General features: G+C 41.7%; 1 protein-coding gene across 2 annotated transcripts in view; it reads right to left on the bottom strand.

Annotated features, from left to right (window-relative positions):
* CREB3L2 (cAMP responsive element binding protein 3 like 2) overlaps nt 1-12,713 on the bottom strand; it is a 72,070-nt gene that overhangs the window by 22,315 nt on the left and 37,042 nt on the right. For both annotated transcript variants that reach the window (XM_042889966.1, XM_042889967.1), the window contains exon 2: nt 11,392-11,608. In XM_042889966.1, coding sequence (XP_042745900.1) covers nt 11,392-11,608 — 217 coding nt within the window. The remainder of the gene's footprint in view (nt 1-11,391; nt 11,609-12,713) is intronic.

The raw sequence follows: 12,713 nt of genomic DNA, 5'->3' as shown, positions 1-12,713 counted from the left end.
AAGCTATTCTGACCAACTCACAGGTTTTCAGAGATAGCAACATGGTGCATTTAACACTGAGATAACTTTGAAGAACTGCATTATCTGGTCTTTGACATTGCCTTTTAAGCATGGTGACAGCTGTCATTCCAGATGATCAGCTCTCTGAAAAGAAGGGATGGAGCAATGCACTGGTCAAATTCCACCCTCACATCCCCCTCTTCCTGATTTTCCCAAGCCCTTATTACACATTCATTATCACAGTTGGCATTGTGTAACGAGGCACTTTCTTTTGATGCATTCTTAATCCACCGCTAAACTCTCCTCAGATCTTCAAGGACATTTTCCTCTCTCCTTTCTCCACTTCCTGAGCACATTTGGTTGACATTACCTGAAAATCATTATTAGTTTATTCCTATAACAACTCCTAAAAGCTTCATCTGCTCTGCCAAGCCCTGATCTAGCAGAACAAGGGAGAAGTCCTTGCCAAAACTCCTTGAGAAAACTGCAAAAAACAAGATAAATTTAGGCACATGGGGAAAAACTGAACAGACTACGAAACACTGGTAATAATTAAAGGCATGGTACACCTTTTGAGACATCATTATTTCGGTGGAGGTGCCTGAAGAACCATGGCAAAGGTTTCATGGAAGGACGAGAACAAGCACAGAGTTGCATGTGAAATCTCCAAATGAAAGGGCAATGGAGGATGGCTCAAGAGATGTACCAGCAGAGAAAGGAGGTCTTCTCGAAACCTAGTGAGTCATGCTGTGGAAACAGTAGGTGACTGGGGTCTAGAAATTGAAGGTAAATACTCATCATTATATCCAACATGATCCAGGAGGCACAAGTGAACTAGTAAGACAGAGACCAAAACAACAGACTGAGAAAATGCCCTTCTAGATGGATATCAATAAAGCAACGGTGTACTACCAAGTTGAGACAAAATATGTTGCATGTCATTCAGGGATAAGAAAAGAAAGCCTGAGCAAGAGATTTAGCTAGTTGAATGGCTAGGAAAAGCTACATCCTAAAGATTGTCGCTTTGGTCGTTAAAGATCTCTTCCCATCCTGAAAATCCTGACAACAAAGTTCACTGCTGAGCAAATGATCCTGGCTGCTAGGATCTGCCTGCCAGCCAATACTTGCTACGAATCTCAGAGCTCTGTCATGCAATGAGTCTAGATGAGAACCATTTCAGCAAGTCCATGGATACCAAGCATTTGGCACATTAAATCTGTTACATAAGCAGTCCATAGTTTACAAAATCCCAGATCCTATGTGCAGTGCTCAAGCACTGCTTAATTGCATGCACAGAGTCTGTAAACTGAACATCGCAGTTTGCAAAGCACCCTGGTATTAAGAAACATCTATGAAGGTTTATTTCAGTGTATTATTGTAATGACATAAATTTAAAAATAGCAATGTCATGATGTGATCCAAAGCTTTCTCTTTAGAACCTGTGTCTTACCCAACACATAGAATGCACAGTACTCCCTCAACTGAGAAGCTCTACCATGTTTTGTTATTCTCATTGCTTCCTGATGCACAGTATCATCTCTCCTTTACCAAATGCAATTCAAATTCAGTTCCCACAGAGCTGTTTAATGCCCTCCTAGGGCACAATCAAAATACTTCACCAACCTGAATTAATTTCCACGGTGGTCCTGAAAATTCAAGTGAGCCATGCAGAGATTAAGGCCACAAAGTACCTAGTAATTTAAAATGACCAACTGGAAACACTGGCAATTGGATTTTTCAGGTGATTTAGCATTGCTATTATATTTCACTTAATCAAAACATAGTATGCACTGAGTTCAGGTACAGCTACGAGCATCTAGTACTTCTGCAACTTAATCTTCAGTTTCAAACCAAACATCCAAAAAATCCAACTCATCACAGCAAAGAAGTGTTTGTGGCACTTGAAACTATGATCTCCCATGTCCAAGAGGAAAAATTATATTTCTTTAGAAAGCTTTTAAGTGCTGCTTTTGTCATTAGCCTGTCTCACTTTTCCTGTAGACTCATTTAGCATTTTCCACATTCTTTTAAAACAAACAAAATCCAAAATCAAAACAAGGTAGGAAGCTTACAACATGCCAAAGCAAGTTCAGTCAGTGACACAAAAAACTTTAAGAATGACCCTTGCTTTCCCAGATGTACTCATCATGTATCCTGCTTGGTTCCAGGTACAAGACTGGCAACACGTAAGACAGTGTGTATGCAATAAAGTAGGAGACGATGCTCAAAATAAGATGTATTCCCCTCTGTGCTGTAAGTACAAGCACTGCACGTGGTGTATATTTACACAGACTGCCCATGTAGCAAACAAATCTCTTCTCTCCTACAGCTTTATCTCAAAACCCCTAACACTGTCCCTGGTTCAAACATCTGCTGTTAAAATGGATAGTGATAGTCAGATCCACCACGCATGCCACAAGCAGACTCCCTTTTACCTTTCCTTTCTCCACATCACTACACCACAAAGCAAAAAGGCTGTTCAACGAAAACTTAAGGCCTTGAAAATTCATTATGAACACTGAGTCACAGAAGTGCTTGGGTTTTGATGTACAATACACCCAAGTTTTTAATTTCTCTATGTGCTGCCCACCACGTATTATGATGTTAGTCTGAAATAAAAATGGAGATCAGAGCTCCTCTAAGCATCACAGCTGATGCAATAGTCAGTACATACTATTTAGGCATAGATGAAAAACACATACAACCAAAAAAGGCTGTGTTTGTGCAGCAACCAAAACACCACCTCTACAGATTCCTAACTTTGTACTTTCAGCTGCCAATGTTTTCTATGAAGGATCCTGTAACTAGAGGGGGAAGGAAAACAAAATAAAGCAACCCACATACTTTGCTATGCTTATGGGTTCCATTTCTATAAAAATCAATCAAAACTCCCCCACAGAGCTCTCAGGTAGCCGCCCATTGCTGAAGGAAGAAGCCAGGTTTCTCCCTTCTCTTAAAACAGCTACTTGGATGCTGTGGTAACTTTTGCCCTCAGGTTTGTCTAAAAGGCTGTTAAGAACTTGTCAAAATATGGCAAGATTAATATGTATTACTTATACGCACATTAAAAAATACATACATATTGCTAATATATTTTATATATATGTGTGTGTGTGTGTGTGTGTGTGCAATATATACATATGCAAATATATATATATTTAGTCCTAGTCTCCTAACAACACCATGTGCCACTTTCTGGGATAATTCATATTTCTCCGTTGAGCTGCAATGTCTTCCTTCTTCCTTTTACCACAGAATACTATTAGAAAGCAGGGTAGTAAAAAGGAAAAATAAGGTCAGAAGTATTTGCTTCATCTGTACAGTTTACTTCACAGAGAAAGAGTTTCTAGCTGGCTTTGCTTTCCCCCAGTTTTTTTTTTCTTTTTTTACTTTATTTACTTCTATCCAACATTATACTTCACTTTATAAAGATGAATTTTTCAACTTCACCCAATATACCAACTCCTCTCCTGAGAAAAAGTAAATCAACTCCGGTATTGACTAAATTTCACCTTCTGTGATGGATGTATGGAGAAAGAGAGCTAATGAAATAACTAAGAAGATCTCCCTTGCTCCCTACTTTCAATTCAGCACTGTTCATTGAAGAGTTTAACAGAGCCATGTTTTGCAAGCACAGCCAAGTTGAATCAGTGATTTGCTCTGTATTTTTTGGTAAATGAAATTAGAGATGCGCTACACATTCCAACCCGCCCTCACCCAAGTGACAAGAATGCAAGTGCTCAGCAAAAAAAAAAGTGATTTTGACCTCTTTTTCCTGCAGTATAAAGGAAGGCAGCATCACTAGGCAGTCACATGAAGTACATACCATCAAACCTTATCTTCAACATGCACATACAAAAAAAGCATGCCACCATAACTACCATGCCACATTGTAATCATGCAGAAAACAGATGGATATGCTGAATGTCATTTGAAACAAGCCTGCAGATAAGACAAGTGGAAGTACTTGAGGGTTATCCTTACACATATAAGCAGGATGAAGAGGCTGTCTATGTGTCCTCCAAGTTCACTGTCCAAGCAATAGATAAAATAGCTAGAATGTATTAATGAATAATGAGCAGGGCTTAAGCCACTCTGAACAAGGGTTGGAGCCATGCTTGCAGCACAGGTCTGTGTGTGCCTTTTGGTCAACGTCCGGCTCTTGTCTAGACCCACCTCAGGGAAGGCTGACTGCTCCCTTGTCCTTCTCACGTCTTGGCTCACATAGCCCCTCAGTAGACACAATACCCCTTCATAGCACATGAAACACTTGGGCCCCACAGTGAGGAAAGAGACCACAGCCACCCCCACCTCTAGTAATGGTAATGACACCAGATCCCTTGAAGCAGCCTCCACAAACACAACACTGTTTGACCAGCAAACACTGGGATCCTTTTTAAAGCATCAGGAAGGCAAAAAATAAATAAAGGGGGAAAGATGAGGAGCAGTGATATGCAGCCATCCCAACACATGGCAGAAGCAGCAAAAGAAGCAATAGCTAAACCGTTTCCTCCCCGCTCTTATTTATCATTCTTATGGGGAGAACAATGTTATTCTTATAGCATCACCCTTAACAAATGTGGGAATGAGATGCTGAAAGAGGGGCGGCAAGCACTCCAATGCCAGTCACAAAATTGCTGTTCTACAAAAAAGCTTTCACTGCTCTGCAGATATGCTTGTGCCTTATAAGAAACTATTCTGGGAATCAAATCCCACCATAGAAGAAGAGGAATTTAGGCCTCCAATGCTATCTAAGCTCTCCTCTCTCTTTTCCAAGCAAAGAACCCTTTGCTTTAAGATCAGTTTTTACCACATCAGTCTGTGCCTCTTGCCACTGTGTCACTTGATCATCCATCCCCCTGTACTCAGCACTGATGAGGCCACACATAGAGAGGCCTTCAGTTTTGGGCCTCTTGCTACAGAAAAGACATCAAGGTGCTGGAGCATGTCAAGAGAAGGGCAACAAAGCTGTCTGAAGCATAAGTTTTATGGAGGGAGGCTGAGAGAATTGGAGTTGTTCAGTCTGGAGAAGAGGAAGCTCAGGGGAGACCTCATTGCTCTCTACAGTGACCTGAAAGGAGGTTCTGGTGAGGTGGGAGTCAGCCTCTTCTTCCACATAACAGTGACAGGGTGAGAGGGAACGGCCTCAGTATGCACCAGAGGACGTTCAGGTTGGATATTAGGAAACATTTCTGCTCAGCACGAGCAGTGCTGCAGTGGCACAGGCTGCCCAGGGAGGTGGTGCAGTCACCGTCCTGGAGGTGTTCAGGAGCCGTGTGGATGTGGCACTGAGGGATGTGATCAGTGGGCATGGGGTGATGGGATGGTGGTGGTTGGACTGGGTGATCTTTCCAACCTTTTTTTTTTCCTTCTCCTTTAGAAGATTCTGATGTCTTTTTTGAAAAATTATTCATGAAAGTACTATGTTCAGTTAACAGTAATCTCTCAGCTTTCCAAATTTTTATCCCCACGTGGATGCTCTGAAGGCATATCCATCCACATGAAGGCAGCAATCAGGCTTTGAGGCACATGAAAAGGACTTAATGGTCCCAGAAAAACCACTAAGCGAACATGAACTCCCAGTGCAACTGTATAGCTACAAGAGAATGAGATCACTGGTTCCAGAAACAGCAGGACTGGAAGTGGGAGGAGTATTCCCCTAATATTCGTAATTTGTGAAACTGGCTCCTGTGGTTACTTTGTGGAGAGTTTTAAAAAGGAATTGCACACATTCCTTTGTTTAGAAAGGAAATGCAAGAATAGTTCAATGTCCAGAAGATAACCTAATAGGACAGCACAGAAGTGCTGTTCATTTAAACTCTATCCAAGCAGAACTCAAGAGAGAACTTAATCACAGCCCACAAACACCTGGGGAAAGAGGCTTCTGAGAACAGATGGTTCTCTGCTCCAGCAGGGAAAAGGCCATAAAGAGACCTGACGTGTGGAACTGGAAGCTAAAGAAGGACTGACTGCAAGCACAGTTGTATGTTAAAACAGTAAGTGTAAGTGATCACCAAAATGCCCACCTCTAAATCAGAACTGACACTTTTCAGATGCACTGATGCAGAAGTTTTAGGCTTGACTCAGAGCGAGCTATAGAGATTTTGGACCTCAGACACATTAAAGGTCAGAAACCTTTTCATACTTCAAAACTGCAGGTGCTGATAAAGACTGACTGCTACCCCTCCTCGTAAAAATGCTCAAATTCAAGTTACCACTGCCAAATGGCTTCCTCCCCATAAATAAACAAAAATTAAAAAATAAAAAACACAAAAAATTGCATTTGTATGTACTTGCAAACATTATCAGTATGACATTCACAGCACCTTTTCAAAACACAAGATTTTTTTTTTTTTTAAAGAAAGAACTCAACATAGAGCAGAGAAGTTCAATGAGATGCAAACAATGGAAACTGATTTGGTAGTGGAAGAAAAATAGACAGAAATAGGACAGTACATGTGAATATCACCTGTAATTATGTATTATATTCTATAAATAAAACCTATGATACATATAATAAATACAACGAGTTATACATATATACACATACATATTTTGCATGTGTATGCATATAAAATGTATGAAGACAAACTTGAGCCTTGAGCCCACAGGTGCCTCTATGCAAAATGATAGCATGTGACTTGGATTACTGCATGCAGACTCTGTACATAAAGAGGCATTTCCCTGTACAGAGCACTGTGTAGGATAAGGACTGGATTTGTCATTGTGGAGCTATCTGCACTGGAGAAGTGGAAACAATTTTGTGGGTTCCCTCCCCTTTCCTAAAACATGCAGGGAAATGGAGATGAAGCTTAAAAGGAAACTTAGGCTTCAAAAGTGCATTGAAGGGAAATATAACCTCAGCAATAATAATTTAAAAAGCCCAGTAACAATACAGGTTATATTCTGGGGCGAGCCTGAGTTTTGGTGCAAGCAAACATAAAAGAGAAACATTCCATTTCTGCAGCAATCACTGTCAAACTTTTAGCCAAGGCAAGCTGCTTCAAATCCAAGAGCAACTTCAAAGCATTCCTGGGAAGGAAAGCATGAACAGGAGGGCAGGTGAAGACCAAGACAAGCCTCAGAAACAGAGCCCTCAGGGGACTGGGAAAGGAGGGCACCCAGCCATCTGACCACAATTTCAAGAGAAAAACCATCCAAATGAGTAGTTGGCTGCCCAACCTCTCACCCGTGAGGCTCACCAAGTGAAAAACAAACATAAAACCCAAACACATGCCAACCTTGAGACACTGTCCACTTGCTGCAGTTGATCCCAAAGGATGAAAAGCCCCATGCAGCTGCTGCAGCCCCTGCTTGTAGGTTTTTACCTACAGACCTCACACATCCAAAACAAGGGGCAGCTGCTGTTTCAAGAAGTTTGTGCCTACAACACACAAGGCAAGGGCTGAGAGAGAGGGGATAGACCCCATACTTGTACCACAAGTCACGCAGGAGGCTAACCAGTGTGTCTGCTGAAACTCCTGGCTTCCCTTGCTGCTTGCTGACTACAGCCTTCCCTTCCAAAGGGATGCAGAGACAGGAAGAGTGGAGAAACATGTACCAACTGTAATAGAAAGCAAAGATTTTCTTTCCTAACCATTTATGGCTGTCAAGCAAACCTGCGTCCTAAAATCCCTAACTCGACCAAGAAGTCTCCCTTATCAGTCAGCCTTATCTTCTGCCTCCCCTCTCAGCTTCCTGATATCTTCCCAAGAAGTTTTTTCCACTTCACAACAACCCGCCATTCTTCTTTGCAGCTACACTGCAGTTGTCTCTTAAAACCCATATTTACAAACAGAAAGCAGAAACCTTCTCTGACAGGAGTGGCAGAACCAGTACAGCTCCTCAGTACCTGCGATGCAGCCTCCTTTCTCATGGCAAGACATGGATCCCTTCCCAGGCCAGGATCCTTATTCTCCAGCTCCAGCAAACACAAGTGTAGGTAGCCAGCTGCAAGCAAGCAGCCCAAACCTATAAACCTCTCTCAAATATCTCTAGTCTTAAAAGTTTATGCAAAATTGAATATAATAGATTCTTGGGAAGGATAAAAAAATACATACCAGATACCTTGCACACATCTGCTTTAAAGTGATTACACTTGTCAGTGCATTCATAAACTGAAGATGTAGGGACTGATGCTCTCAGAAAGTGCACATTATTAACAACCTGCAAGTGTTCAGAAAAGGTCTTCCACATAAATCTACGGAAATAATCTAAATACAGTGAAATTGGAATAAATAACTTAGGAAAAACTGGCGTTGGGATCCTGATCTTATGGATATTCACATTCACTTTCACATATACTTTGTAGTCAACAGGACTTCTCAAAAGAGTTGAACCCAGATCTGACACACTTGCCTGGCTTTATACTTCCAGCACTGTTGTTGTTGCTGCTTTTAAACTCTTGAGGCAAGATTTCCCATCAGGACACTGCTCCAGCTACCCCAAAGTGCTGCTCTCTCTGCTCTCTTGGCTGGGCTGTGAATGTACCATTGCTATCTGCAGTGCACCCATTGCCATGGAAACAAACTTCATATTTAAAGAGTATTTTTAAAGACAGGCAGGCAAGGACACCAGATCCATGAGGAACAAAGCCAATCCAACCACCCATCACCCTCTGTGGGGAAATCTTACTTCTATCCTACCTGAAGGCTGGACCAGTATGGGGCTCCACAGTTACTTGCAGCTCTCAGGTGGCACCCAAGGGCTGAGCAACAGATTGGCCTCACATAATTAAAATGCACTGAGTTAGAACAGACACACTGTAAGCCAGCTGGCATCTAAATATACGCAAGCACACTGCACTTAAGAAGTTACCTTTGTGGAAAGGAGCTAGCAGCTCCAGGTCATGTTAACAGAACGCCTACTGGAATGAATCCCAGTAAGGACCATAACTGATTCCTTTTTCAAGTACGTATTATCTAGTCAGACAGGCTAAGTAGCCTAGCTCTAGAACACCTCCTCCTTCCTCTTGCCATTCTCTTCTCTCCTCTTTGTCTGTCCATAAACTCCACTGACAAGAAGGGTTAGCACTGTTGCATGCTCTGGGGAACAGGACACCAATGCTCACTGCTAGGACAATCACAAAAGGTCTAAAAAGAGACTTGTAAGAAGAAATATCACATTGTTGACTTCAACTGCAGCAAGAGTTCAGCAGCCTGCCCAGTAGGGTAGTTATTTGGAAAAGGTAACTTTTTTATCTATTCTTTGCACTAGCCCCTTTGCCAAGGGAACTGGATTTCACCAGTGCTGCCAAGAGCACTATGTACCTCCACCATCTAACAGTGCAGATGGTCTCAATCTTCAGCACCAAGTCCTGCAGTACTGCCACCTGCAAAATCTCCCTATCCCTTTTTCACAGAGTCAGGAGAGGTCGTGAAAGTGATTCCAGGGTAAAGATTAAATAAAATCCCAAACATCAGGAACAACTCCTCCACCTCCTCCTCCTCTCTTATGAAACACTGCAGAATGAGCAGAAGATGAAATGCTTTCCATTCATTTTCTATTTTTAAACTCACTTGTTAACGTTTCTTGGCTTTTTAAAATATCATTTGACCAGAGCTCTACTAATTACCCAGTAGTCTCAGCAGCATGAATTTCTTAAGGATTTTTCCCAAAAGGAAACTCCCCTCACATTTAGCCTAGTTTGGAGCTTCTTTCTATTAACTTCTAGGGAAGTTTGCTTTATGAAGTTTCTTGTGCTTCTTCTCCTGTCACAGTAAAAAGTATCTGTCATTTCCTTTGAGCATTCATTTAAAGATATTCATATAAACCAGTTTGGATATATAGAAAGGCAAGGCTTTATGTAGACAATGTTTCCAAATGATTTTTAAAAACCTCATTTCACTTCAAAAAGCCTTCTCTCAGGCTTTATGTATAGTCCTCAGTGAAATGCAGCCAAATTTGTGAAATCTCTAACAGGCCACACCTTGTTTTAAGGGAGCTTTTTGGACTACAGAACTGTCAGCGTATGAAAACTGATGTCTTAGTGGATCTTCTTAAACAACTTTGCTTGTTAATGCTTAGACATAAGTACTAATCTCTCTCTTCTATTACAGAGTGGTTTAGTACTCCATTTCACTGTGAAGATAATGCTGAACACACAAACATTATTAGGAGTGAAAGTCAGTCTAAGAGTTGCCAGTTATTCATGGCCTTGCTTCTCCACCAGCACTAGCTTTTGAACTCCCTTTTTGCTAGTAGGCATTTACACACCAGAACAAGCAGGTTGGATCCTGTCCTCCCACCGTTCCTGCATTTCCCTTTTTCCCCTCCAGATGTTTATAACTGCTGAATTAAACATAGCTGCTAAAAAATGCTGGTGGTGTGCCTTGTATCCTGTGTACCAATATTTCCCACTTCTTTTCTTAGAAGTAAAAAAAAGAAGAAAAAAAAAAGAAACAGGACTTCACAAGACAGGTTGACAAGTCACAGGACTTCACAAGACAGGTTTAAAGACCAAGACACATAAAGTTTCATTCCCATACACATACATTTAAAAAACACAAATAAAAGGAGCTGATTTTCATTTTGGGATACTAGAAAGTTCCATTACTGAACATAACTATAGTTTAAAGAGGTTTTTTTGTTTGCTCTTTTTTTAATAAACCTGAAGTGACGTCAGTTAGAAGGGACCTCTAGAGATCAGCCCCTTGCTCAAAGCGCAGGCAGCTCAGGTAAGGTTGCTCAGGGCTTTTTCTTCCTCAACTTTGAATACCTCCATAGATGATGACATCATCTATGTTCAAGTGTTTGACATGCTCATAGTGAAAAAGGCTTTCTTAACATCCGAGTGGAATTTCCCTTCTTGCAAACTGTATCATTATTTCTTGTGCTATCGCTGTGCATCTCTGAGAGGAGTCCAGATCTGCCTCCTCTGCATCCATGCATCAGAGAGCTGCAGACCACAATAAGACTTCCCCTTTGCCTCTTCCCCCGAAGACTGAAACTCCATTGCACCCTTTCCTTACACATTACGTTGTACAGTACCCAAACGTCAAGGTGGTCTTCATTTGACTCATTTGATTTATTGGTCTCCATTTATCTTAAACAACCAAAGATTCAGATACATAGAAACAAGTCTATTTCTGGATCTTCTCCCACTTCTTTTGGATGAACCCTTAGTTTTAATGCAATACAGTGCAAAGTTAGTAATTTCTGCTGAGCATAATTTCACTCTCTATGGACCAATTGCTTGATTCACAATGCCTGCAGACTGAAATCAAACCAATCCCATCTGTAACTTCATTGTAGACATTTCAATTAGCACAGAAGATTCATATGCACCTTTAGCGCACCACTATCCCACCAGGAACATTCCATTACTCCATCATCATGGCAAGCAAACAATGACAAGTAGATCAACACTGATTTTGCACACAGCAGTATTACCTTCATTAAAATTGTCATCAGTCGAGATGTGGGTCAGCGGTGACTGGGGCCGGGAATCCCCACACAAGGAGTAGCTGTGCTCTGCCTGGATGAGTGGCGCTGGGGATGCTGGAGACAGTTCCACCTCCATCACTTCATTCTTCTCAGACAAGAAGGGATCATTCAAGAGCTGGCCTAGGACATCTGGTGAGAACTCATCCAGGAACTCTGTGAAGTGCTGTGGAGATAAAAAGGGAAAAAGTTGTCTCCTTGCCTGTCATGCCAACAACAGAACAATCCTGGTATCTGCAGCAGGCACCCATGCCAGTCAGTAGAAGGAACAACCAGCCCTGCTCCAGTGAAAACAGAAGAGTTTATGATTAACTCACAATGAAAACGGAAAACAGAAGCACAGCAGCCATGTCCTGAGGCAGCCTCCTTTCTTTCCCTAGAGGTACTCCCTACGCACCCTGCAGGATTTATTGTTAGGATGTGCCTTGTGTGGAATAGAACACTTGGGTGGTCACTGAAGCACAGAGAACAGAAAGGAAGCAACTCAGGCTCATATTGTCTGCCACCACATATGACAATTCTAGTTGCATAGAACATATACCACAATCCAGCAGAAAGAGTCCGCGTGTCCCCAGGCAATTCGTTTTCTATACAGTGGAATTCCTGGGTAATTTATACATCTATTCCAGACACGGCATTCTAGCAAAATTCAGCTTCTGGGCCCTACAACTGGAGCTCCTGGCAGCCACTGCTAATTACTACTTTACCTATTACAATAGCAATGCATTCTATGACTGCATGTACTAGAATAACTTTGTGCTTGTTTTTTATTCAAAACAAGCAGAAACCAAATCTCCCAATCTACTTCCTAGAGAACCCAGTGCAGTTCCCAGCAATATCTAAAGAGACTGCAGCTCTTCTTGTTTTCATTTCAAGTATCAGAAGACTACGGAAGAAACTGTACGGCAAGAAACCATTCCTCCTTGTTTTAGACACAGATAAATCTATTTTGGTACAAAAATATTTGTGCAATGAATCATAATGAGCCTTTCTAAACAATCAGGCATTATCTACCATCTCATATAGGAGTCTTTGTCAACTGGGGCCTGGTCCTATGAAACTCTAAGTCTGCTTGATTTGCTCTGTTTTTGCAGGCAGCACTGATCTTGCCCTTCATCTTGCACTCTCCTGCAGAAACAAACACAGAAACTCAAGGTCTGGCTTCCTGTAGGGAAGAATCAAGAACTAGTCCATACTGTATGATTCCAGAAGAGAAGCAGTGTGCTTACACTCCTCGCATGCCCTGTACAACGCTTGTGGCCTCAAAGCCT

This window comes from Lagopus leucura, unplaced genomic scaffold (assembly GCF_019238085.1).
Source record: "Lagopus leucura isolate 7727_CA_CO unplaced genomic scaffold, USGS_WTPT01 Super-Scaffold_100159, whole genome shotgun sequence".
NCBI classification, from domain to species: Eukaryota; Metazoa; Chordata; class Aves; order Galliformes; family Phasianidae; genus Lagopus; species Lagopus leucura.
This window is presented reverse-complemented; position numbering and strand designations above follow the sequence as displayed.